We start from the raw sequence: 26,547 nt of genomic DNA on the forward strand, positions 1-26,547 counted from the left end.
CTTCTTCCCACTTAGCATGATTTCATCTATATATCCCCAAGTGCTAGTCCTTTTTGCTTGGCATATGGTATTTTCTTTATGTTGATATGCCAACATTGCTTTAGCTGTTTGAATTGAGGGCACTTAAATTATTTATCTTTTTCTGGCATTTATAAATGGTGTTGCTGTAAATGTTCTTTTAACTGGCAGTGTTCATAGTATACCTAAGGGTGTGGACAGGTAACACTTTATAGGTTTCCAGAAAATTTGAATTAGTTTAGTGACTGTGTATTGATGGTCATTTATCTGTAGTTTTTATGATTGTTGAAGGAATATTTTTAACAGAGTTATTTAAGGAACTAGTCTCTTTAAGGTTTAGTCTTTCTGTCAAGGTTGAATGCTGAGTAGGAGGAGGATTATAACAGTGATGCCCAAATATCTGAATATTTCAGGAGCAGGTTTATTTTTTTTTAAAGATTTATTTATTTATTTGAAAGTCAGAGTTACACAGAGAGAGGAGAGAGAGAGATCTTCGTCCGATGGTTCACTCCCCAGATGGCCGCAACGGCCAGAGCTGCGCCAATCTGAAGCCAGGAGCCAGGAGCCAGGAGCTTCTTCCAGGTCTTCCACATGGGTGCAGGGGCCCAAGGATTTGGGCCATCTTCTACTACTCTCCCAGGCCATAGCAGAGAGCTGGATCGGAAGAGGAGCAGCTGGTACTAGAACCAGCGGATGCCGGTGCTTCAGGCCAGGGCGTTAACCTGCTAAGCCACAGCGCCGGCCCCAGGAGCAGGTTTATATCTAACCATTGGTAATATTAATCAGATGCATTATATAGCTTCCTGTCACCTACGAAAGCATAGTGAAATAATGACAGCTTATAAGCCTAGATAATCAATGAGCCTAAAAAAGTAATCTTTATTAGACCACACAATTCGATTACTGATAGGGTATAAGAATAGTGTATTATGAATGACTTGTTAGAACTATTTGAGTTTATATACATGTGTTTTCTGTTAAGCTGTAAACTTCAGGGTATGTTCTGTTCATTTACTTATTTATTTTTTAAAGATTTATTTATTTATATGAAAGTCGGAGTTACACAGAGAAAGGAGAGTCAGAGATAGAGAAAGAGAGAGGTCTTCCATCCGATGGTTCACTCCCCAGATGGCCGCAATGGCTGGAGCTGTGCTGATCTGAAGCAAGGAGCCAGGCGCTTCTTCCAGGTCTCCCACGTGGGTGCAGGGGCCCAAAGACTTGGGCCATCTTCTACTGTTTTCCTGGACTATAGCAGAGAGCTGGACAGGAAGCGGTACAACCGGGTCTCGAACCGGCACCCATATGGGCCAGGGTGTTAACCCACTGCACCACTGCACCACAGCGCTGGCCCGTTCTGTTCATTTATTAAAAATAACTATTGGCCGGCGCTTCAGCTCACTTGGCTAATCCTCTGCCTGTGGCGCCAGCACCCTGGGTTCTAGTCCCATTTGGGGTGCTGGATTCTGTCCCGGTTGCCCCTCTTCCAGTCCAGCTCTCTGCTGTGGCACAGGAAGGCAGTGGAGGATGGCCCAGGCCCTTGGGCCCTGCACCCCCATGGGAGACCAGGAGGAAGCACCTGGCTCCTGGCTTTGGATTGGCGCAGTGCACTGGCCGCAGCATGCCAGCCGTGGTGGCCATTTGGGGGTGGTGAACCAACGGAAGGAAGACCTTTCTCTCCGTCTCTCTTTCTCTCACTGTCTAACTCTGCCTGTTCTCCCCTCCCCCCCCCCAAAAAAAAACTATTGGTGAATTAAGCCTGTGTATATAGATGGATTAAAATAATGCAAAACTGATGAAAGGAAGAGAGGGAGGGAGGGGTTGGGATGGGGAGGAGTAAAGGAAGTATGGTTGTCTTCTTGGAACTGTACCTATGAAATCTTTTCTCTTTATATTAATAAAATATGGAAATAAAATGAAAAAATAACTATTGAAGTATAGTTTACACACTGTAAAACTTACACATTTAAAGTATGCAATTAGAGTATTTTTGGTAGATTTACTGATTTATGCACCCATAACCCATTAATATAGTTTTAGAACATTTCTCTGATACCACTAAGACCTGTCTCCATGCCCATTTACAGTTAATCCCTGTTTCTCTCCCATTCCTGTGCTTTGCACCTGTGAATTGGCCTTTTCTGTGCCCTGTTTATCTCTGAGTGCTTTTTGTCTCGTAGGCAGGCAGGTTAGTACTCAATGAATAAGATTAGAGTATTTATTCATTCAGCAAAGCTGAGCATGAATGAAAAAGTTGGATAAGACATTTTCTATGGAGATGGTATTCATGGGTTAGTATAGGATACATACATGTCTACAAGTAGCCCTAATAAAATACACACGATTATATTGCTAAATTTTGTCTGACGCTTGGATACAGGCTAAGTATCAACATGGAGATAGGAAGCATTGAGATGTAAGGAAGACAGTATTCTCCATTTTGTCTGTAGTAAAGGGGGGTCATTTTGAACATTCTTACCTTGACATTAAAAGAGTCTACTGGTTTTAAAGCATACTGCACTAACAGGATTACCATACTTAGTTTGCATTAGTGATGAAACTCTATTGTCCACCAATATTTCAGAAACTGGAAAGAAACTAAGAAGTAGAGTGAGCAGAGAGATGGAAAGAAAACTAGAAAGGCAGTCCTGAGTTGAACTAGAGGGAGACAATGGCTAAATGAAGTGAAATAATTCGGTACAAAGTGGTCACGTGTGACCTTAGCAGAGTACAATATGAGCAAAAGCCAGAGTGCAGTGGACAGAGAGACAGAAGTGATAGGTACAATGTAAGCAAGTAGCATCCCTCCTAAGGTCTTGGCATTGAAGGTGAGAAGATGGATGATAATAGTAGGAGAGCAGGCTGAGAGGATTTTGAGGGTGTTTCAAATGAAGTGAACTGGAGCAGGCATTTGGCACAGTAGTTAAGCTGCCCCTTGGCCTACTTGTATTCCTTATCAGAGTGCCTGAGTTCAAGTCTGGGCTCTGCTCTCCCTTCCAGCTTCCTGCTAAAGTGCATCCTGGCAGGAAGCAGGTGATGACTCAAGTGCTTGGACTGTTGCTGCCTAGGCGGGAGACCCAAAGCTCCTGGCTTTGTCCTGGCACAGCCCCAGTGACTGCAGATATTGAGAGAGTCATCCGTTGTCTCTGTCTATCTGTGTGTCTGTGTATGTGTGTGTGTACATCTCTCTCTACCTTTCAAATAAAATTTTTAAAAAGTGACAAGAAAAAGGAAATGATGGCTATGTTAACAGCGAGCCACCATGATGGAATCTCTTGACGAAGAGAAAAGAGCTAACAACTGGCGTTTGGCAGGTATCATCTGGTTCTTTACCTTACCAGTTAGGGCCCTCAGCTCCATCTGTAGCACAAATCACTCTAAGAGATTTTGTGCCCCTGCTGAGCCCATTCAGGAATTCCACATTCGAAATCTGGCTGCTCAGCCAGCACCCTTTGCAGCCAAGTGGCCTGGTTTTCCCTGCCATTAATTACTTTGGCCTCAAAATCTTTTTCTGTTGTTATGATCATGTCACATTTTACCATAAACAGCATTTGAGAGAGGCATGTGAGTGTTTGATGATGTTTGAGACAAGTAATATTAGGTAGACATGCTTATATTAAATCATCTTCTGCAAAGAATGGTACTGAATCATGCTAAGTTTTTTCTAATCATGAGGTGAAAATGGAAAGATTAAATTGGACATTAATTCTTCTGCATACTAAAGTCTTTAGGTATAGTTCATAAAACATATCAGAATAATTTTCCCTCATCCTTTCATTTCATTTTTCTATGAACTTAACATTTTTAAAAACTTTTTGTTTATTTTTATTTGTAAAGTACAGTGACAGAGAGATATCTTCATGTACTGGTTCACTTTCCAAATGTCTGCAACAGCTGGGGCTGGACCAGGCTGAAGCAAGGACCTTGAAATTCTGTTCTTGGCCGGCGCCGTGGCTCACTAGGCTAATCCTCCGCCTAGCGGCACCGGCATACCGGGTTCTAGTCCCGGTTGGGGCACCGGATTCTGTCCCGGTTGCCCTTCTTCCAGGCCAGCTCTCTGCTGTGGCCAGGGAGTGCAGTGGAGGATGGCCCAGGTGCTTGGGCCCTGCACCCCATGGGAGACCAGGAAAAGCACCTGGCTCCTGGCTCCTGCCATCAGATCAGCGCGGTGCGCCGGCCGCAGCGCGCTGGCCGCGGCGGCCATTGGAGGGTGAACCAACGGCAAAGGAAGACCTTTCTCTCTGTCTCTCTCTCTCACTGTCCACTCTGCCTGTCAAAAAAAAAAAAAAAAGAAATTCTGTTCTAGTCTCTCATGTGTGTGGCTGGGAACCAAGTTCCTGAGCCCTCATTTACTGCCTCCTAGAGTGCTTCTCAGCAGGAAGCTGGATCAGAAGTGGAGTAGTAAAGACTCAAACCAAGCACTCAGATGCGGGATGCAAGTATCCCAAGCAGTGGCTTAGCTGTAATACCACAGCACCCTCCCCTCATTATTAGAATATTTTTGAAAACTCCTTTACAGTAGTGATATCAGAAAATATGGGTCTTTGCATTCATTTATCAAATCAAAGGAAAAAAAACAAATATTTTGCCTTTTGCTCATATAGCTTCTTAATAAGTGTTAATCTACATCTTGAATAAGGGTAAACTAATAAGCAGAGGCTTGACTTTTTATGCAAATGTCAAACTCCTGTCATTTGCATATCTAGCTCTTCTTAGAACAGTATTTTATAGGTTAAAATTTTGAGTAGGTATTTGCCACTTTGTACAATCTATTTAAAGAAAAACAATCTGTTAACTATCTGTAACTTTTTTTAGAATATTAATTCCTTTTCTCTATATCTTGGAACTGTTTTATAGGAAATGTAAAACTACCTTTACCTCAAAATGGTTTCATTACAAAGCAACCCAGTACTTCTCCAGTTAGGCCTTAGTCTCCCAGTCATTTCTGAGCATCTGCTCCAGGACTGTCTCTTCCTGTTCTTGGAAGATGCTCATGGTGAAGTGGCCAACAGCTACTTTTTTAATGCAGGAAATTATCTAATTTGGTGACAGGAATCATAGTCACATCAGAGTTTAAAAAAAGACATAACTATCATTTTTGGTCATTGACAGAAAAAGTGGTTTTCATAACACCCCTGAATTTTTTAGTTCTGAGGTCTATTTAATAATAAAAGAATTTCTTTATCTTTTTGATGTACTATTCTTAGTTTTATCCAAGTATGAATGATTACATGTAACCACATTTCTTTACTGAAAATAGAGACTGGTGTTAGATGTCTGAGTGAGTCTTTTCATGCCATAGTAATAAGTAACTACAATCTCTCTCACTTTAAAAAATTTTGTCATTTCTTTTAAAAACAGACAATTTACTGCCTGTTTTCTGCAATATCTGGAATGTAATGACTTTCTGCATACTCTTTGACTTTAGGATTGTGTATTTTCTGTGAAAGAATTTGTTCAACAGTTGACTTACAAATCACTTTTGCGTGTTATTACACACAAGCATTTGTACAAAGAGAATAATCAAGCTGATGGGAAGAAATGATAGATGTTTCAGAATCCTCTGCCTGGCATCTAGCAGCCTTCCATATCTATCGATGTCTTAGATTTTGAAGTACAGTATATAGAAAACCTGCACAGATTGTGTGGCACCTTCCATGGGCACCGTCATTCTTATGTACATGTTGAAGTACCATACATACAGAAACACACACACAGCCGAAGTGCAGAGCTGAGTAAGTTTGCTAAATAAACTCATGTGGGAATCCACCATCTCGATTCTGAAACAACATTACCACAAGCCCTCCGTAGGCTTTGGCAACCAATCTGAAAATTTGTTGTCATTGTAGAAATTGTGCAAATATGTGAAAAGTGTTTCTTCAAATCAGGGAGCTTTTGTAGGTTAGATACTTAAGGGAGTCTCATTGAAAGAACAGTTCAGTTTTTGGCATCAAACACAGTTTTGTAGATGGTCATGTTGTTTGTTTGGACATCCCTGTCCCATGAAGCTAGTGGTCTTCAGCTGACTCACTGCGTTACCTCCTCATGGTTGCCCCTTGACTATCCTTTGCTCCACTGTCTTAATGGGCAGATGTTCCGTTTAAGAAGGTTAAGTCAAAATCTGCCATTCTGTGCTTAATCATCAGAGGCAGCAGGGACTTCAATATCTGAGTTCTGATGGGTCTCCAGACCTTCTCTATGTATGGCACTTGTCCCTTGCCTGTTCTAGAACTCCAGAGTCAGCAGGGACTCTAAAGCTTGAGTCTTATGGAGCCCCAGGCCCTCCACTTATGGTACCTGCCCCTCTTTCTTGACTCAATTGACTGTTGACTTTCTCTGACACTCTACTTTACTCCCAGTGGGTTCTTTGATCCTTCATGGAAGACCCCACCACAGATCTCTGTGCCTTGACTTCTAATGAGAAGCCCCTTTCCAAGAAGTCTGTGGGGCTGGATTTCTACCTACTGTAGTTCTTAGGTTGTGTCTCAACTTCTCAGTGGGCCCTGTCTATATCCACCTTCTCCTCTCTGGCCTTCCCATTCCACTCACACTATGGCACTTAGGAGCTTCCAACTCTGTTCTGTATTGATTATATTTTAGTATCTGGCTGCCTGGACTAGAATGCCAGCTCTACCCAAACTGGATCTTTTTCCTTTTCTGTTCATTGCTGTATATCCCAGCATCTACCTGGCAGGTTAGGTGCTCAATAAATGTATCCTCAGTGAAAGAATTTATTACATGTGGTAATAATGACAGTAACTATAGCAAAGTTTGAGGGTAATTAACTATGTATGGTTTCTGTTCTATAGCACTTAACATACATTAACTCATTCACTCCTTTTAGCCGTATAATCTATAATACCTGTTACAAACAAGCCAACTAAAGCAAAAAGAGGTTTAAGTAATGTCCCTAGGATTGCTGAAATAGAAAATGTCTCCTTCAAAGCCAAGATCTTAAGAGGAATGTTATCATTTATGCCTTATCTTTCATTCCTGTGTCTCTGTCCAAATGATTATCAGGAACTCCAGGTTCTTCCACTTTTCTATATAAGTGTTATTTTTCAATTGACAATTTATGGTTAAAGCAATGGTTTTTAAAACCAGAAGCAAACTGACCTTAATAACCACTTTCTGATGTAATTTTGTAAACAGTCAACCTTATTCTTTTTGAAGAAGGGAACATCCCCAAGTTCTGATGCTTTAAAGAAAGTCTTTTACTCTCAAAAACATTATACTCTGTTTTTAAAAATAATGTATCAGTTTATAAATTTGTATTTTATAGATGTGAGACAGAATGGTCTCTCTGACAAGTTATTGAATAGGAACTAGAATAATGTCAGAGAAAGGGGACAGGTAGCTAGAGAATATAAAATAGGTGAGATAATAGGAGAAAGAAGCATTCTAATTATGCATGATATTCCTGGAGTTGCACTACCATTGTGGTTAATGTAGCACTGTATTGCCTGAGTTTTGTTTAGTTATCTGAACCAGTTACTTGTGCTTTCAGTGATCTTATTCCCCCCTATCTGAGGAGTGAGGTTAATGGTGTTCTACTGCAAGGGTTGCTGAGGGTGTGGGTTAACATGTAACAAAATGAAAATATTGATGTAGTTAACTTTTTGTGTTACATAGTGCTATAGAAAGTGTTTACTGCTGTTATCATCATCATTGAGTGCAGTCTGTAGTTGGGTTTAAGTACATTCAGAAGTGATCCTGTTATCTATTCCTAAACTTTTTAACATAAAAATTTTTATTTCCTAAAAATCATTGATATGACTCAAGTAATCACTTATAGAATAGCAAAATCTCTCTTGCAGTGGAGTTAACAGATTTTTTTTAAATAGCGTGTCAAAACCATTGTAAGAAAAAGAATTGCTTATACTAAGAGTGAAATATTATGAATGACAACGTAAGAAACTTTTCATATAAATTAGCAGTCATGGACTACATAGTATAAGAGGAACCTGGTTAGTTGTAATTGACTCCTGTTTATCACCAGTAAGATGAAGGGCCCTCTATTCTGGCTTCAGTTGCTATTGAGAGACTTCTGATATTAGTGAGCAGATCTTCTTTTTTTCTTTTGGTTTGTTCTTTCCTGTTTACTTAGTTAGAATTTTCTGACATCTATAGAAGTAAAATAATATAATTAACTCCAGCATAACCATCATGAGCTTGCACAGCTACTTAGTCTACTCTTTTTCTCCTCTGCCCACACAACATAATAGCTAAACATTTTATGTATGTTTACATTTGCATTATTTGCTGCAGTGTTTGAAAGCAAATCATAGACAGCGTATTGTCAGTGACAAAGACTAAATATTCACGTTCCATACAACTCTTATTTTTATCCCTGACACAATTAGCAATAATTCCTTAATAACAACAAGCTAGAAAATTTGATATAAATAATTATAAATTTTAAGGAAAACACTTCTGGTATTTTATTTTTGGGAAATTTACAAATTAACTTGTTTGGATGCTGCCATCCCACAAAATATAATTTAGAAGATACTGAAACACTGTAAAAGAACCGGAAATCTAAAATTCCTTCCTCTTCCTAGGATAAGTTGTCATTTCTTAAAAATTGACTTTATGACTCTAAGAAAAAAGTGGCCTGTAGCTTTTTTCCCCTGCTGCTGTGCCTGGGTCTTTGTATGTGGATTCTGTGTGCTGATTGGATTTCAGCAGATGCAGTACGATGGCTGTCAGGCAGAGCTCTGTTGTCATTAGGATTTGGATTTGAGTGACAGGAACTTGTGACTGCTGTGCAAGGAGTTATTTTTGGCATGTGGGTGTTGGCTTCTCCTCAGAAAGCATAGCAAGTTAGTGTGAGATGGAGGCCCAGTAAAGGACAAGCATTGTAGTTTAAGTTTTTGAACTTTCGAACATGGGTTGTTGCTTCAGCAAGGACTTAAGTAGTGACACTGACAGTGAGAAAATTGGCCTGTTACAAAAATCTGTGGAGGAGGAGGAACCGGAGAACAAGATAAGTAAAACTTTATCTTCATTATTTGATACCCTTGAAGGTGAGGAGATTGACAATGTTGAAAATGGAGCCAGCAGAGCAGCTGCTGACCTTAATATGCAGACTAGAGTTTTTGTGAGGTCTGGGCACAAGAAGGGTCCTAGACCAAAGCAGTCGCTGAATTCTGTTTCCTCTTCGACCTATAAGTTCCTAACTAGTTATGAAAATTCGGGTGAGAGTGACGGAAATTCAGATATTGTTGCTATCGAGCAGAATTCTGAGAGTGTCTGTGACCTGCTGTTGGGGAGTAATGAAAGACAGGATTGTTCTGAAGATGATCTGCCTCTCTCGTGTATGCTGCTGCATTCTGACCAGAGCCTGCAGGAAGAAATTTTTCTAGGTGACCATCTGCACTGCTGCCAGGCCACTTGTAAAGACTCTTTAATAGAGAAAGAAGTAGTGGTAAATGTTCAAATCGGTAGTTTCAATGAGAATAACTCTTCAGCTATGTCTGAAAGGGAGATAAAAAATGAAAACTATGTCTGTGCTGGTCACAAACAATCTAAGAATTCAAGAGAGAGCGAGTTTTACAGTATTTGTGTTGTAGATCCTGACTGTCTGAACATGGATGAGGAACTGTGCACTCCCATGTATGGAACAGCTGCTGGAGAAGAATGCCATTCAGCTGTTACCTCTGAGGGAATTCATGGAGTGGATTGGCCTCTAGACAACAGGAAAGAATGTTCAGTCTTGCATGCCTTACAAGGGGCAGAAGAGTTGAAGCCAGAGCAGGAAGAACTATCAGCCCAGCCCATGCTGCATCTAGTTGAAATAAAGGAAGTCGTTAGTGAGAAAATTACACCCAATTCTGAATTTCTGATGGACAATAATCCACTGCTTGAAGTGAACATTGGTAAAGTGCAGGCTAATTCTTTCAGGACAAAAGGTGATACCAAATGCCCTAAAGATTACACAGAAAGCAGTACATTACATACTACTGACCTACTTCCTGAATTCTCACTACAATGCATGTGTGCCCTCCCTGAAGAGAGAGAGAGCCATAGTTCAGGGATAGGAAGTCATATGGGTGATTCACCCATAAATTTACATAATGACACTTCATATGTTGAAGAGAATGGTGAACCTGAGGCTATAACAATTAATGTTGATCAGAGTTTAAACTGTGAAAAGGAAGGAGAAAATAATTCTATAAAACTACTAAAAGATAATGATTATTTCCATCTCAATGTTAACAAATCAGATAGTATCCTTTCTGTTGGTCTAGACAGAATTAATTTAAGTCCCCAAAGATGTATCTCTTCAGTAAGCTTTGGAAATGAGTATCTCCCAGTTTATACCGATTTCAGGGAGGCAGCCCTGGGCAGACTTCATGATGGCCCCAAATCTGCACCCTGCCTAGGGGATAGCAGACTAGAAACCAAAAGTTCCCAGCTGGCACACAGAGAACTGTCTTTGCAATCTGGAAATAATTCCTCTTACCAAGATGAGGATAGGCTTGTCTTTTTGGAGGCTGAGAGTCATGGTGAAAAGACTTCTGAGTTAAAATCTTTGTGTCATTCAAATATGTGTGTAGGTAGCAGGGTGGACAAAGCTGAGACACAGACTTGTGATTTAACTTGTGTGGAGTGTGAGCCAGATATAGAGGGGGCAGTCCATGAGATGGAAAATCCAAAACTTGGACTTTTACAAGGAATACCTTCAAATGGCAAGTCTTGGGTTCACTCCAGGTCTCTTCAGGGTGTCTCTGTGTCCTCTGAGGAAGAAGAAAGGGAAACAGGGCCGAGTCACAAAACTGAGGGTGAAATATGTGTGGACAGTTCAGTTAGTGTGTTATGTGACCAGCAGGGTGTCTATCGCATATTAGAAAAAGCTGAAAAAGAATCACAAAAAGCTAGTTGTAAAGAGATAAGTAAAGATACCATAGAAGATGTCAAGTCAGATTCTGAAACAACCTTTGACTGGAAAACTAGCATACTAAAATGCAAAGCAATGCCCGGTCAGGATGTACCAACTTGTGTTAGTTCTAGTATAATGAAAAACCCTGATTTTGAAGCTTATCCAATTGAGAAAATTTGTGAAACCCATAGCGTGAATGAACACACATATAAAGATCTTAATGTTTTACCACCTTTGAGCCAAAGTTCAAATTCAGTTATGCAGAAGTCAGAAGTAGTAGAGAACTCTGTTGATAGTGATGAGAGCACAAAGATGAGGCATATTTACACTGAATCAACTGAGGAAGTTTCTCTTGCTTTTGGTAATAATCCATCAAGGTTGAGTAAACCAAAACTAATACGTGAAGAAGAGGAAGACAGACTCTCTTTGGAAAAAGACAATGTTGATCCTCACATTATTGACTGCTTAGGTTCATGTGGACATGCATACCATTTCAAAGAAAAAAATGCCAATTCTACAGTTAAAGAATCTACCTTAAATGGTGATGTACATTGTGTGGGAAATTCTCTGGTGATTTTTGGAAAAACAGAGCTATGTGACGCTTCTGATGGGTATTCCTGTTCAGTTCGTGTTGACCCCACCCAAGTGGACAGTAACACAGCTACCCCTTATGATGCAACTCAGGTTATACCTGTCATCCCAATTGACAGCAAAGAAATTGTAGTACCAAGTGGTGACCATGTTTTGCCACTTACAGAAAATACCATAAGTATACCTGCAAGTCCATCAAAAGTGGATTGGCAGAATTTCCCAGAGGAATTCTACTGCCAGTTGTTGAATGAATTCTCTTACTACCCGTTGGGAGGGTTAACAAGTCAGGTATTTTCTGAAAGACTGGAAGGTGGTTATGGTGGATATCAAGTGGGCTATCTCTGCACCAATACCATCACAAAAGATGCAATAGAAGATACCCAGATGCTTAGTGGGGATCTACACCGTAAGCCACAAGACTTAGACATTTCTTCATTTTCACTGCAACAGACCCCTTATCAGCTGCCAGCACCAGAAGATGGTGTTATTTGGGGATGGCAAAGTAGAGGTGGGCAGTTAGTAAGTATGGTTTATCAGTATCAGTTATTATGCTGTGATATGCTGGTGTTAATATTTTGATTGTTTTTGCTGTAAAATAAATGGAGTTTCATTCTAAATACTGGATAGTAGTTTGAATGCTTGCATAAGACTGTGAATGCTGTAGCATCAATTTAACCATTTCTGAATTGGAGAATGTAAATCCCCTGTTTGATGTATTTAACCCAAAATTTCTGTGTAAACTCATATTCTCACTAAAGCATGCCCTCCTGATTATTGCATGCAGCTTTGTGCAGACTGATCTGCTTGAGGGTGTTGCTGCTGATCTGTGCCCTGCCACAGTGCAGTTGGAGCCCTTTTGAGGGGAATCTTGTCACATGGGTAGTGTAGTATGCTTCCAGTGTGACTCTGTACATCACACTTGTAGAATATAAACTTAAAAAAATCTGTGCTTTCTGTTACTTTTATATGTGCCTAACACAGGTTAAATTTGCTGGTTTTTACTGGCTCTAAAATCTTGGTTCTTTCAGTGAGAATCAACATGGTGCTCTTTCTCAGATTGCTAAGATGGGGTTGGCCTCTCTGGTTTGAGGAAGTTGGAAGTTTTATGGATTGATTTTGTGGGCAGCTAGTTTGAGCGTCTTTTTAAACATTTTGAAATAAGCATAAACATTATTCATCTTGTTTATAAAATAGACATGTATTGAAGCAATGTGACTAGAATGACGTATATTCCTCAATATCTGCAGGGATTAGTTCCCAGACCCCCAACAGTAATAAAATTCATAGATGCTGAAGTTCTTTACATAAAATGGTATAGTGGTTCCATATAATTTGCATACACCTTCCCAGATATTTTAAATAATCTCTAGATGACATATAATACCTAATACATTGTAAATGTTATGTGAGTGGTTTGTACTCTATTTTAGAGAATAACGACAAGGAAAACCTGTCTGCACATAGCCAGTACAAATGCAGTTCTCCCACCTCATACTTTTAAAAATAAACTTAAATTTTCTTTCATGTTTTATTATTTTCATCTACTTGAAAGGCAGAGTCATAAAAGACTCTGATGACCCAAATGACTGAAACAGCCAGGGTTGGGCCAAGCTGAAGCGAAGATCTCCCACAAGGGTGGCAGGGGCCCAAGCATTTGGACTATCATCTGGATACATTAGCAGGAAGTCAGATCTGAAATGGAGACAGGTCTCAAACTGTACTCCAGTATGAGATGGGCTTCCCAGGTAGCAACTTAGCACACTGTACCACAAGACCCACTCTTCCTTGAGTATCTTTGATCTGTGGGTGGTTGAATCCATGGATGTGGCCCATGGTGGGCCAACAGTACTTGGAATGACATGTGTTTAACCAAGTTTATAGTCGGTGATTCTTGTGGTATTAGTTGAGAAAAGCTATTGATAATGTGATGTAGCTCAGATGTTAACATCTATTAGATGGGGGTAAGCAAGTAGAAATCACATCATATAGTTTAAGGTATTATCTACTAAACCTTTTTTTTCTCTCTCCTTCCATTCCTACTACAGTTGAGAGTTTTACTGGGAAAAATTACATTCAGGTTCACAGTTTTGCTTCTTAAATAGTTATAGAGGCTAACCACTAGAACATTGGGCCTTTAGTATAATGTCATTGCTTGGTACATCCATGCAAAGTGCAAATGATTACTATTACTTCAAGTGAGATACATGCTTGCTATCTTAGATTAGGTTTTTTAGTATGAGAAATGCCCAACACTATTCTCTTCTGTGGCATTACCATGTTTAATGATGGTTCCTTGTACTTCGAATTCCAATTTTCAGAGTGCTGCTACAGACATCTTTTTTAATACTACATCTTATAATGCACTGTTAACTCCATTTTACAAATAAAGAACCAGAGATAGACACTTTAGAGACTCTGAATTAGTAAACTTTCCTAGTGCAAATCCAGGAATGACACATGCTTACTTGGAATATTTCTCTTATTTATTTATTTATTTATTTATTTTTGGACAGGCAGAGCTAGAGAGAGAGAAACAGAGAGAAAGGTCTTCCTTTTTTTTTCCCGTTGGTTCACCCTCCAATGGTCACCATGGCTGGCGCGCTGCGCCGCTCCGAAGCCCAGAGCCAGGTGCTTCCTCCTGGTCTCCCATGTGGGTGCAGGGCCCAAGCACTTGGGCCATCCTCCACTGCCTTCCCAGGCCACAGCAGAAAACTGGACTGGAAAAGGAGCAACTGGGACAGAATCCAGCGCCCCAACCAGGACTAGAACCCAGGGTGCCGGCGCCGGAGGCAGAGGATTAGCCAAGTGAGCTGTGGCGCTGGCCTGGAATATTTCTCTTATTATCTCACCTATTTTATATTTTCCACCTACCTGTCTCCTGTCTGATATTAGTTATTCTAATTCCCATTGAAGAACTTGTCAGACCATTCTGTCTTAATGTCCATAAAATACAAATTTATAAATTGATGTTATTTTTTGAAAAAAAAAAAAAAAAACAGTATATTTGGGGGGTGAGTAGAAGAGTTTCTTTAGAGCATCAGAACTAGGGGATGTTCCACTTTTCAAAGAGAAGTAATGTTACTTGTTTTTATAAAATTACATCAGCACGTGACTGTTGAGGTCCACTTTTTTGCTTCTCGTTTTAATAACCGTAACTTAACTATAAATTGTCAGAGGAAAATTACCACTTACATAGCCAAGCAGGTGAAACTACAGGTCCTGATAATTATTTGAAGTTCATATGACTGCAAGAGAATACCCGTATTTTAAAGAAATGATAGTAGACTTATTCCTTGTTTAATACAGATTATTTTTTTTTTTAAGATTTATTTATTTATTTGAAAGTCAGAATTACAGAGAGGAGGAGAGGCAGAGACAGAGAGGTCTTCCATCCACTGGTTCACTCCCCAGTTGGCTGCAAGGGGCTGGAGCTGTGCCAATCCAAATCCAGGAGCTTCCTCTGGCTCTTCCCACATGGGTGCAGGGACCCAAGAACTTGTGCCATCTTCCACTGCTTTCCCAGGCCATAAGCAAAGAGCTGGATCGGAAGTGGAGCAGCCGGGACTTGAACCTGTGCCCATTATGGGATGCCAGCACTGAAAGTGGCAGCTTTACCCTCTATGCCATAGCGCCAACCCCACAAATTATTTCTTAATGTGAATTATGTGAAATCAGTGAACTCTTGGTGAACTTTTTTTTTTAATTTTTGCTGACTTTAGAAAACAGTTTTCTATTTACTGTGATTTTTATGGGCAAGTCTTGCCTTGGTTTTCTTGTTTGTGATACTGGGTCAGTAATAACTGCCTTCTAGATTTGTTCTGATTCACTATAGGTAAGGACGTGGAATATGCCCATATATAGTCTATTAGTCAAATGTTAGTTGTCATTCTTTTTTTTTTTTTTTTTTTTTAAGCTATATTTATTTGAAAGTCAGAGTTACAGAGAGAGGGAGAGACAGAGAGATCTTCCATTCGCTGGTTCACTCCCCAGATGGTCACAACATCTGGGGCGTACCAGGCTGAAGCCAGGAGCCACAAACACTGTCTGGGTTTCCCACATGGGTGATGGAAGCCCAGACACTTGGGCCATCTTCTACTGCTTTTCCAGGCACATTAACAGTGAGTTAGATTGGAAGTGGAACAGCCTAGACTCAACTTGGTGCTGATACAGGATGTCAGGGTCACAGGCTGCAGCTAAACCCTTTGTGCTACAGTGCCAGCCCCATGTCATTAAGTCTTAAACTTTCATCCTTTGTTATAGCTCTTCCATTATAGTATTTATTAGGCACTGGTTAACCGCTTAAAATTGTGCTAGATTCCTAATTTTGATTTAGATTAATGTACTGCTTAAGAGGTGGTAACTGCTTAAGGATAGGGTCCTTTTCATTTGTGGCATAAAACATATACAATTTGTCAATAATGGAAAATATAACCGTGTTATACTTTATTAAAAATTGATTAATTCAGCATTTTTCTCTAGTGCCTTCCTTCTAAGCTTAGGACTATGCAAGGTATTAGCAGTACAATGTGAGCTAACTAATCACCGTGGCTGTGATCCAAGAATGTGTGGAAAACAGACTCACAGCCATGAGTGCTGTGGGAGTCCAAGTGTACCCATGCCCTAGCAGCCTCAGAGTGCTGCTTATAGCTACTTCCAGGATGATGTATAATCTGTTTTAATAAACTATAAAATACATACTGCTGGAATAAGATCATCAGCTGCAAAAGGTGCTAAAAATGGAAAGGAGAACTGTTGATTAGAATGTAAGGAAGGTTTAGTCTGTACATTAAGAGAAGTCAGTTAAGTGGATGTGATAAAATGGAGAAAGGAAAACTTGAAGGTGTGTTGTTAAGATACTGAGCGTAATCAGAAAAGGAGCTTTATCCCAGTATACCAGTAGGAAAGAGAGATACATTTAAAGAGGAAGAAACAGCCAGTCAAAAAGATTAAATGCTGATGAAGGTAGTGTGTGATGTGTATGAAATAAAGACTAGACCCTGCATCTCCGTTCTGTTCTCCATTATGTCCTGATTGCTTAACACCATGCCTGGTGCAAGCATGGTAGTGAGCATTTAGGAGGTGTTTATTAGGTGGGTGGGTGTAAGAGGGAACAGAGAAACTAACTCTGCAGGAGCAGAGACCAAAGTTAGCTGGAATTTTAAATTAATGTAAGAAGGAAAACTGAAGACTAGGTGTTTCAATGTAAAATAATCTTGAAGGAGAATGGGATCCTATTTGCCCTGTTAGCAATACTTAACTAGAACAACAACAAATTCCAGATAGATACTCGTTTAAGTTCCTTTTTTGTGGGAAATTTGTTTATTGCTCAGTGAATAGAAGAGCAGGAAACAAGAGTCACTTACAAGGCATGAACAGAGTACCCTAGTACAAAAATGGAATTAAAAGATAATGTGCATTTCCATGAAAATTTTGAAGATCTCCTTATATACACTGTGTTGTTAACCACATCAGTCACATTCTGTCATCTTCATTTGCACTACCACCCTCTTCATCTGAACCAATGTGGGTTTTTTTCTTTTTGGAACTGTTAATCATTAATCTAGATGTAGTTTTCTTGATGGCTCTTTATGGTACTTCCTCACCTTTTTCATGGGTTTTAGAGCACAGAATCTTGTACTGCTCTATGCTGTACCTTGGGGTATCATATTTGAGACTGCTGCAAGCTCTAAGCACAAGCCCAAGGGGTGTCTTGAACTAGAACCCTTTTCCTTTCCTAAGGTACCTCTGACTTGCTGTGTTGTTGTATGAAGGCTGGTGGTACGGTTGAAAAAGCAAGTACAGTCTCTGTTGAAGGGTTATGGTGACAAAACTAGAGTTAGTATTTGGGAAGCAACTGCCATCAAGACATTTATTTGACTTTAGACCCTGGGGAGCCATTCAAGGTTTTTTTGTTTTTCTTTTGTTTGTTTTTTTGTTTTTGTTTTTTTTTGACAGGCAGAGTTAGATAGTGAGAGAGAGAGACAGAGAGAAAGGTCCTCCTTCCGTGGTTCACCCCCCAAGTGGCTGCTGCGGCCGGCGCGCTGCGCCAATCCGGAGCCAGGAGCCAGGTGCTTCCTCCTGGTCTCCCATGTGGGTGCATGGACCCAATGACTTGGGCCAACTTCTGCTTTCCCAGGCCATAGCAGAGAGCTGGATCAGAAGTGGAGCAACTGCTGCGTCTCAAACCAGTATCCATATGGGATGCTGGCACTGCAGGCAGTGGCTTTTACCCACTGTGCTACAGTGCCAGCCTCCCAGTTATACAGTTTGACACCCTGAGATTTTCTTCTTTTTAATACGTTTCTGATGCTTAAACCACCCAGCCTATAGTATTATTTTTAAAGATTTTATTTATTTTATTTATTTGAGAGGCAGAGTTACAGCGGGAGAGACAGAAAAGTCTTCCTTCCGTTGGTTCATTCCCCAAATGGCCCAACAGCCAGAGCTGTGCCAATCCGAAGCCAGAAGCCAGGTGCTTCTTCCTGGTCTCCCATGTGGGTGCAGGGGCCCAAGCACCAGGCTGTCTTTTACTGCTTTGCCAGGCCATAGCAGAGAGCTGGATTGGAAGAGGAGCAGCCAGGACTAGAAACGTCACCCATGTGGGATGCCAGTGCCACAGGCCGAGGATTAACCTACTGCACCACGGTGGTGCCCCCTGCCCCTTAGATCTTCTTGAAGGCAGGGACTGATAATCATTTGTCAGCTTTTAGAGGAGCCTTGTACTTAGGAGGAGCTTAAGAATCTAATGATGAATTATATAGAATTCTGAATGCATCAGCTTTTTATTAATCTTTGAACCTGATTTCATCACAAGGTATATGTAAATAGATAGGCTCAGCCTTTTTATTCTAAATTTTCTTTAAAATGGATGCATTTTGACCTCATTAATCACTAGAATTACACTTGGTTGATATTTGCTTACAAATTCATGTACAAAATTGTTTCCTAGGTACCAACAACTAAGGTTTCAGAGCTAAACCCCAATGCGAAAGTATGGGGGACTCATATGTTACATTTGGAAGCAAATAGTGCAGCTGTCGGCGTGAGTGCTGCATGGGAGGAGACAGCCGGCCATGGTGCAGACTGCAGCCCGCAGGGTGAGTTGTGAGCCTGGTCACGATGAGACCAGGCTTTGCTCTCCAGTCTTTCTCTTTTGTTTTCATTTTTATCTGTCTTTAGGAAGTTGTTATTCTACATTCGTGTGGTGTTTTGTGACAGTGCTTAGAGCCTAGAGATCCTTTACATTCCAGTTAACAGAATCTGAGTAACTACAAGTGTAAGCTTTGTTTTAAGGGAAAGTTATCCTTCTAACCTGCCTTTTGGGTTACAATTCTTAATTACAGGATTGGATGTCAATGGTGATGGTGACAAAAGTCATGAGAATGCAGCGTTACCAGATTTACAGGAGTCAAACCAGACAGACATGAATGCTTTGGCTCTGGATCATGCAGAATATGAATCTCTACCTGAAAATAGTGAAACAGGTAAAGCTATTTTATGGATTCATTTTCATATAGAGAGTATGGGCTTTTATACTTTTTTTTTTTTTAAGCCCGTTAAATCTTCCCCTAAACAACATGCCTTTCATTGCCTCCTTATAATTCTATTTAAAACTCACTGTTAATGGGCATAGAGAGATGGTTGGTAAAGGCATCAAGGAGACTGTAAAGTTCGAGTAGCTCCTACAAATGAATCATGTTTAATTAAGAGAAGCAGAATTTGTAGGGTGAAGTGCAGTGACTCAGTAGAGAGAAGAAACATTAATACTGTAATTTAGAGACAGTTTGGCTGGAGAGAAGGCTATAAAGAGAAAACATAGTGGTAAATAAGGGTATTTGAGAGTCTGAGAAACCATGAGCATTTGGCTTTATTGTTGTTGGTGATGGAACGACATATGAAAAAAAGATATCTGGGAAAGGTAAATTTTGCAGGAATGTAGAAGAATGACATCATGTAGTGACCTCAGTTGTTCTAAACCAAGTCCTTTTCCCTCATCTTACCCAACTTGCCATGGACATTAGGAAAGATGGGGAAGTATCTAACCTTCACAGTGACAAGGGAACACAGTTGGCAGGAGCGGGGTGAATGCCAGACCTTTGTGGTTTGAGGCATAATCATTCATAGAGACTTTGTTGGCTTATGATAATCAAAATAGTGCAAAGAAGAAATTGTCACTGAAGTGGGAAAATATATAGCTGTTTTTACAGTACAGATCAGTTTTTTTTTTAATAAACTTTAATGGAGCTTACTGCTATAAATAATTCTTTGATCAAGTGAATCATGCATGTTATTTATTAAAGGAAAAAATCAAACAATGAATAAATGTAAATTAGCCATCTTGAATTTGCTTACAGTGGATTACCCTTATACATAAGGAGTTTTTAGGCCGGCGCCGCGGCTCACTAGGCTAATCCTCCTCCTTGCAGCGCCGGCACACCGGGTTCTAGTCCCGGTCGGGGCACCGGATTCTGTCCCGGTTGCCCCTCTTCCAGGCCAGCTCTCTGCTGTGGCCCGGGAGTGCAGTGGAGGATGGCCCAAGTACTTGGGCCCTGCACCCCATGGGAGACCAGGAGAAGCACCTGTCTCCTGGCTTCGGATCAGTGCGATGCGCTGGCCGCGGCGGCCATTGGAGGGTGAACCAACGGCAAAGAGGAAGACCTTTCTCTCTGTCTCTCTCTCTCTCACTGTCCACTCTACCTGTCAAAAAAAAAAAAAAAAAGAAAGACTCAAAAAAAAAAAAAGGAGTTTTTGTTTGATTGTTTGTTTTAAAATTTCATTTATTTGAAGGCAGAGTTAGAGAGAGAGAGCTCTTTCGTCTGCTAGTTCACTCCCGAAATGGCTGCAACAGCCGGATCTTGGCCAGGCCAAAGCCAGCAGCTTCATTTGGGTTTTCCACAGACCCAAACACTTGGGCCATCTTCTGCTGCTTTTTTAGCAACACTCAGATCTTCATGAAGGCAAGAAATGTGACTATCATGTGTCAGCTTCTGGGCAGCCTTGTCCTTAGAAGGAAGTTAAGAATCTAAGGGTAGGGGCTGGCACTGTGGTGCAGTGGGTTAATGCCCTGCCCTGAAGCACCGGCATCCCATATGGGCGCTGGTTTGGGACCCGGCTGCTCCACTTCCAATCCAGCTCTCTGCTATGGCCTGGGATATCAGTGGAAGATGGCCCAAGTCCTTGGGCCCCTGCATTCGCATGGGAGATGGGAAAGAAGCTCCTGGCTCCTGGCTTTGGATCAGCCCAGCTTCGGCTGTTACAGCCAATTGGGGAGTGAACCAGCAGAAGGAACCTCTCTCTGTGTAACTCTGGCTTTCAAATAAATAAATCTTCTTCTTCTTCTTCTTTTTTTTTTTTCTTTCAGACTTTTATTTAATGAATATAAATTTCCAAAGTACAGCTTATGGATTACAATGGCTCCCCCCCCATAACGTCCCTCTCACCCGCAACCCTCCCCTTTCCCACTCCCTCTCCCCTTCCATTCACATCAAGATTCATTTTCGTTTCTCTTTATATACAGAAGATCAGTTTAGCATACATTAAGTAAAGATTTCAACAGTTTGCTCCCACACAGAAACATAAAGTGAAAAATACTGTTTAAGTACTAGTTATAGCATTAAATCTCAATGTACAGCACACCAAGGACAAAGATCCTACATGAGGAGTAAGTGCACAGTGACTCCTGTTGTTGACTTAACAAATTGACACTCTTGTTTATGGCCTCAGTAATCACCCTAGGCTCTTGTCATGAGCTGCCAAGGCTATGGAAGCCCCCTGAGTTCACTGACTCTGATAATTTTTAGACAAGGCCATGGTCAAAGTGGAAGTTCTCTCCTCCCTTCAGAGAAAGGTACCTCCTTCTTTGATGACCCATTCTTTCCACTGGGATCTCACTCACGGAGATCTTTCATTTAGGTTTTTTTTTTTCCCCAGAGTGTCTTGGCTTTCCATGCCTGAAATACTCTCATGGGCTTTTCAGCTGGATCCGCATGCCTTAAGGGCTGATTCTGAGGCCAGAGTGTTGTTTAGGACATCTGCCATTCTATGGGTCTGCTGTGTATCTCACTTCCCATGTTGGATCATTCTCTCCCTTTTTTATTCTATCAGCTAGTATTTGCAGACACTATTCTTGTTTATGTGATCCCTTTGGTTCTTAGTCCTATCATTATGATCAATTGTGAACAGAAATTGATCACTGGGACTAGTGAGATGGCATTGGTACATGCCACCTTGATGGGATTGAATTGGAATCCCCTGGTATGTTTCTAACTCTACCGTTTGAGGTAAGTCAGCTTGAGCATGTCCCGAATTGCACATCTCTTCCCTCTCTTATTCCCACTCTTATATTTAATCTATGGGTAAATTAGATAGAATTCTGAATGCATCAGCTTTTTTATTTAACCTTTGAATCTCATTCATCCCAAAGGTATATGTAAATAGATAGGCTCAGCCTTCTTATTATTAGCAGGAAGCTGGATTGGAAGTGAAGCAGCCAGGATGTGAACTGGTGCTCATATGTAATGCTGGCATTGCAGGTGGCACCCTAATCCCCCACAGGCCTCTAGGAGTGTTTTGTTTTTGTTTTGTTTTTTGTTTTTGTTTTTGTTTTTGTTTTTGTTTTTGTTTTAAGATTTATTTATTTATTTGAAAGGCAGAGTTACAGAGAAGCAGAGAGAAAGGGAGAAAGAGGTCTTCCATCCATTGGTTCACTCCCCAGATGGCTGCAATGACCAGAGCTGCGCCTATCCCCAGCCAGGAGCTTCTTCTAGGTTTCCCACGTGGGTGCAGGGGCCCAAGGACTTGGGCCATCTTCTACTATGTTCTTTTTCTATAGCTTTCCCAGGCCATAGCAGAGAGCTGGCTCTTTGTCCTTAATGTGTTGTACTATGTGAATTAATGGTAAAACTACTACTCAAACAGTACTTTATACTTTGTGTATCTGTGTGGGTGCAAACTGTTGAAATCTTTACTTAGTATATACTAAGTTGATCATGGCAAGAGCCTCAGATGATTGCTGACATCATAAATAAGAGTGCCAATTGTTAAATCAACAACGGGAGTCACTGTGCACCTGCTCCCCATGTAGGACCTCTGTCCTTAATGCGTTGTACTATGCAAATTAACGGTAAAATTGCTACTCAAACAGTACTCTACACTTTGTGTTTCTGTGTGGGTGTAAACTGTTGAAATCTTTACTTAATATACACTAAGTTGATCTATATATAGATATATATAGATATATAGATATATATAAAGATAATTGAAAATGAATCTTGATGAAGAATGGGATGGGAGAGGGAGTGGGAGATGGGATAGTTGCGGGTAGGAGGGAGGTTATGGGGGGGGGGGAATCGCTATAATCCAAAAGTTGTACTTTGGAAATTTATATTTATTAAATAAAAGTTGGAAAACAAAAAAAGTGCAGCAACCAGGACATGAAACGGCAACCATATGGGATTCTGGCACTACAGGCAGCCACTTTACCTGCTATTCCACAGTGCCTGCCCCCTAGGAGTTTTCCTTTCTTTTCTTTTTAAAGATTTATTTATTTATTTGAAAGAGACAGAGAGAGAGAGAGGTCTTCCATCTGTTGGTTCACTCTCCAAATGGCTGCAATGGCCAGAGCTGAGCTGATCCAAAGCCAGGAGCCAGGAGCTTCCTCCAGGTCTCCCACATGGGTACCGGAGCCCATCTTCTACAGCTTTCCCAGGCCTTAGCAGAGAACTGGGTCAGAAGTGGAACAGCAAAGACTTGAACTGGCGTCCATATAGAATGCTGGTACTTTATGTGGTGACTTTACCCTCTATTGCCACAGTGCCGGCTCCCTTAGGAGTTTTCTAAATCTAAATAAGGTAGTACCAGCATCTGGTAATTTAATTTGATTCATTTTCTTTTTGACTCATATTGAAGTTCATTGGGCTTTGCGATGGAAAGAAAAAAATGAAGGAATGCTTGTCATTTAAAGCAGATTTCTAAATAAGAAAAAAGACAGGGTCATTATATAGCAAAGGGGTGAAAATGCTAATGGCAGAAAGTAAAAGAGATTCAAGTAAACTATTTAAATTTCATACTAAATCTAAATGATTCAAATTACATACAGATCAGACATCCAAAAGATAGAGGATAGACAGCATGATCAAAAGTGAAATCCTAACATGGTAAAATATGTTTAGAAAGTTTAAAGGAAATTTATTCTTTGTGAAAGAGGTATTTAAAACTATTTGCAGAAGAAAAAGAACAAAACCAGATTAAGTTCTTTTGAGAGGTGGGGAGCCAGCTTGTGTGCCAGTGTAGAAATGCTTGTAGGTATCAGGAAACTGCTCGTTTCCAATGTTGACTCTGGCTTCATCTGAAAGACCTGTCCGTTTTTTTTTCTGTTTTTGTTTTTTTTTTAATTTTTTTTTTTACTTTATGTTTTTCATTGACGTGATATTTTTACATGCAGTTCCTTTTTAGGACTCCAGCAGACCTAAGGGGTAGGCTATGCTTGCTTTCATTATCAACAGTTGGATTGGGGGGCCGGTGCTGTGCTGTAGCAGGTAAAGCTGCTGTCTGCGGCACTGGCATTTCATATGGATTCGACTGCTCCAATTCCAATCCAGCTCCCTGCCAATGTGCCTGGGAAAGCAGCGGAATATGGCCTAAGTGCTTGGGCCCTGCCCATGTGGGATACCTTAAAGAAGCTCCTGGCTTCAGCCTGGCCCAGCCCTTGCTGTTGTGGCCATTTGGAGAGTAAATCAGCAGATGGAAGATCTCTCTCTTTTTGTCTCTTCCTCTCTCTGAATAATGCTGCTTTTCAAATAAATAAATAAATCTTTTAAAAAACAGGCATCATTGGGATTTCTTTAGGGATTGCATGAATCTATATAGATTATTTTGGATAGTCTTTACATCTTAAAAATACTAGATTCATGGGGCTGGTGCCATGGCTCACTTGGTTAATCCTCTGCCTGCGATGCCAGCATCCCATATGGGAGCCGAGTTCTAGTCCCCGTTGCTCCTCTTCCACTCCAGCTCTCTGCTTTGGCCCGGGAGGGCAGTGGAGGATGGCCCTAGTGCTTGGGCCCCTGTACCGACATGGGAGACCAGGAAGAGGCACCTGGCTCCTGGCTTCAGATTGGCCTAGCTCTGGCCGTAGTGGCCATTTGGGAAGTGAACCAACAGAAGGAGGACCTCTCTCTCTCTCTCTCTCTCTCTCTCTCTCTCTCTCACTGTCTAACTCTGTGAAATTAAAAAATATATATATGTGCATAATCTAATTCATTATTGTTATTTTGAATAAACTGCTTGACCTATTAAAATAAGAAAAAGTAAGCTTTTATTTTACTTTCACTCATTCCTTCTTTGCTGCTCTTCCTCTTAGAGTAAAGCTTCTGACCTAAATAAATTTTGTCCCACTCTTCCTGCTTGCATGGTTTATGAGAAACCAAATGTAATTCTTACCATTATTCCTTTATAGGTAAGGTGCATTTTCCTATGGCTTCTGTCACAATTTTTTTCTTTATTCTTGATGTTCTGTAACTCGAAAATTGTATGCCTCAGTGTAGCTTTGTTGTTTGGTTGGTTTTGGTTGTTGGTGGTGGTGGTGGTATTTCTCTTACTTGGTGTTCTTTGAGATTCCTGGATTCGTGATTTGGTTTCATTAATTTGAGGAAATTCTCAGTCATTATTATTTCATTTGCTTCTTCTATTTCTTTCTCTCTGTTCTCTGATATTCCCATTGTGTGTGTGTTAACAGATGTTGTCATTATTCATAATCCTTGGGTATTGTTTTTTGTTTTGTTTTTGTTTTCAGTCTTTCGTCTTTGCCTTTTAGCTTTGAACATTTCTGTTCATATACTCTCTCTTTTAAGATTTATTTTTATGTATTTGAAAGAGTTAGAGAGGTAGAGACAGAGAGAGAGGTTTTCTATCCACTGGTTCACTCCCCAGATGGCTGCAATGACCAGAGCTGCACCAATCCGAAGCCAGGAGCTAGGAGCTTCTTCCTGGTCTCCCATGTGGGTGCAAGAGCCCAAGGACTTGGACCATCTGCCACTGCTTTCTCAGGCCATAGCAGAGAGCTGGATCATAAGAGAAGCAGCCGGGACTAGAACCGGCGCCCAGTTGGGATGCTGGCGCTTCAGGCCAGGGCTTTAACATGCTGTGCCACAGCGCCAGGCCTTCTGTTCATATACTCAGACTGAAATGTTCTTTCCTCAGCTATGTCCAGTCCACTAATGAATCCGTCAAAGGCATTCTTAATTTCTATTATACTGTTTTGATCTTTAGCATTTATTTATTTTTTTTCCTTAGGTTTTCTATTTCTCTGTTTAAATTGCCCATCTGTTTTTGCATGTTGTCTGCTTTATCCATTAGAGCCCTTAGCAGAGTTCACATTTGGTTTAAATATTCTGTGTAATCATTTCCAGCATCACTGCTCTGTCTGGTTCTGATACTTGTCTTGTCTCCTCAAACTTTGTTTTTTGCCTTTTGTTCATATATTTGCCTTTATGTACATATATTTTGTATATATAAACACATACCCTCTGTATTTTTTCTTGATATCTAGATTTGATATATTGGGCAAAAGGAATTTCCATATTTAAGGCTTTAGTGATATGTGGCAAGGTGTGGTGGAAGTGGAAGCAGAAGCATTATATAATCTTATGATGAGGTCTCCATCTACTGTGAATGTGTCGCTAGACTGAACTCAACAGGTCTTTCTCAGTTTTTCTTGTCTTAGGTGGCCTAGGATGGCCAGAGTTGGGTGTTCCTTTCTTCTGAGTAGGTTCAGCTTGGAGGACACCCCAGCAGTTAAGCTATGGTTAAGCAGTTTGTCCTGAGGGCTGGCCTTCTTAAGAACAAAATTTTCTGGCATATTTCTAAGTGGTTCCTTTTCACTACTCCCCTTCAGCAGCCTGAGGGGATTTTTTTCCTCTGATATTCACTGTGAAGACCCCAGCTGGGCTGTTGGAAACAAAATTCCGCAAAATATGGGCCGCTCTTCTTCTTCCCTTCAAATGAGTGCCATGGCTCACTTGGTTGGTCCTCCGCCTGCGGTGCCGGCATCCCATATGGGC

The 26,547-nt window shown here is 40.7% G+C and overlaps 1 protein-coding gene across 10 annotated transcripts in view; it reads left to right on the top strand.

The window, feature by feature from the left end:
• Window positions 1-26,547, top strand: part of LARP4B (La ribonucleoprotein 4B) — a 108,614-nt gene that overhangs the window by 37,100 nt on the left and 44,967 nt on the right. For 4 of the 10 annotated variants that reach the window (XM_070056003.2, XM_070056004.2, XM_070056006.2 and 1 more), the window contains exons 1-3: window positions 4,139-12,007; window positions 18,438-18,585; window positions 18,832-18,972. In XM_070056003.2, coding sequence (XP_069912104.2) covers window positions 8,903-12,007; window positions 18,438-18,585; window positions 18,832-18,972 — 3,394 coding nt within the window. In that variant the 5' untranslated portion in view covers window positions 4,139-8,902. Of the gene's footprint in view, window positions 1-4,138; window positions 12,008-18,437; window positions 18,586-18,831; window positions 18,973-26,547 lie in introns of those variants that run through there. The other 6 variants (XM_089311829.1, XM_089311830.1, XM_089311828.1 and 3 more) reach the window with 2 other exon arrangements.

Source organism: Oryctolagus cuniculus, chromosome 13 (assembly GCF_051225735.1).
Source record: "Oryctolagus cuniculus isolate XC-2025 breed Fujian yellow rabbit chromosome 13, ASM5122573v1, whole genome shotgun sequence".
In the NCBI taxonomy this organism is placed as follows: Eukaryota; Metazoa; Chordata; class Mammalia; order Lagomorpha; family Leporidae; genus Oryctolagus; species Oryctolagus cuniculus.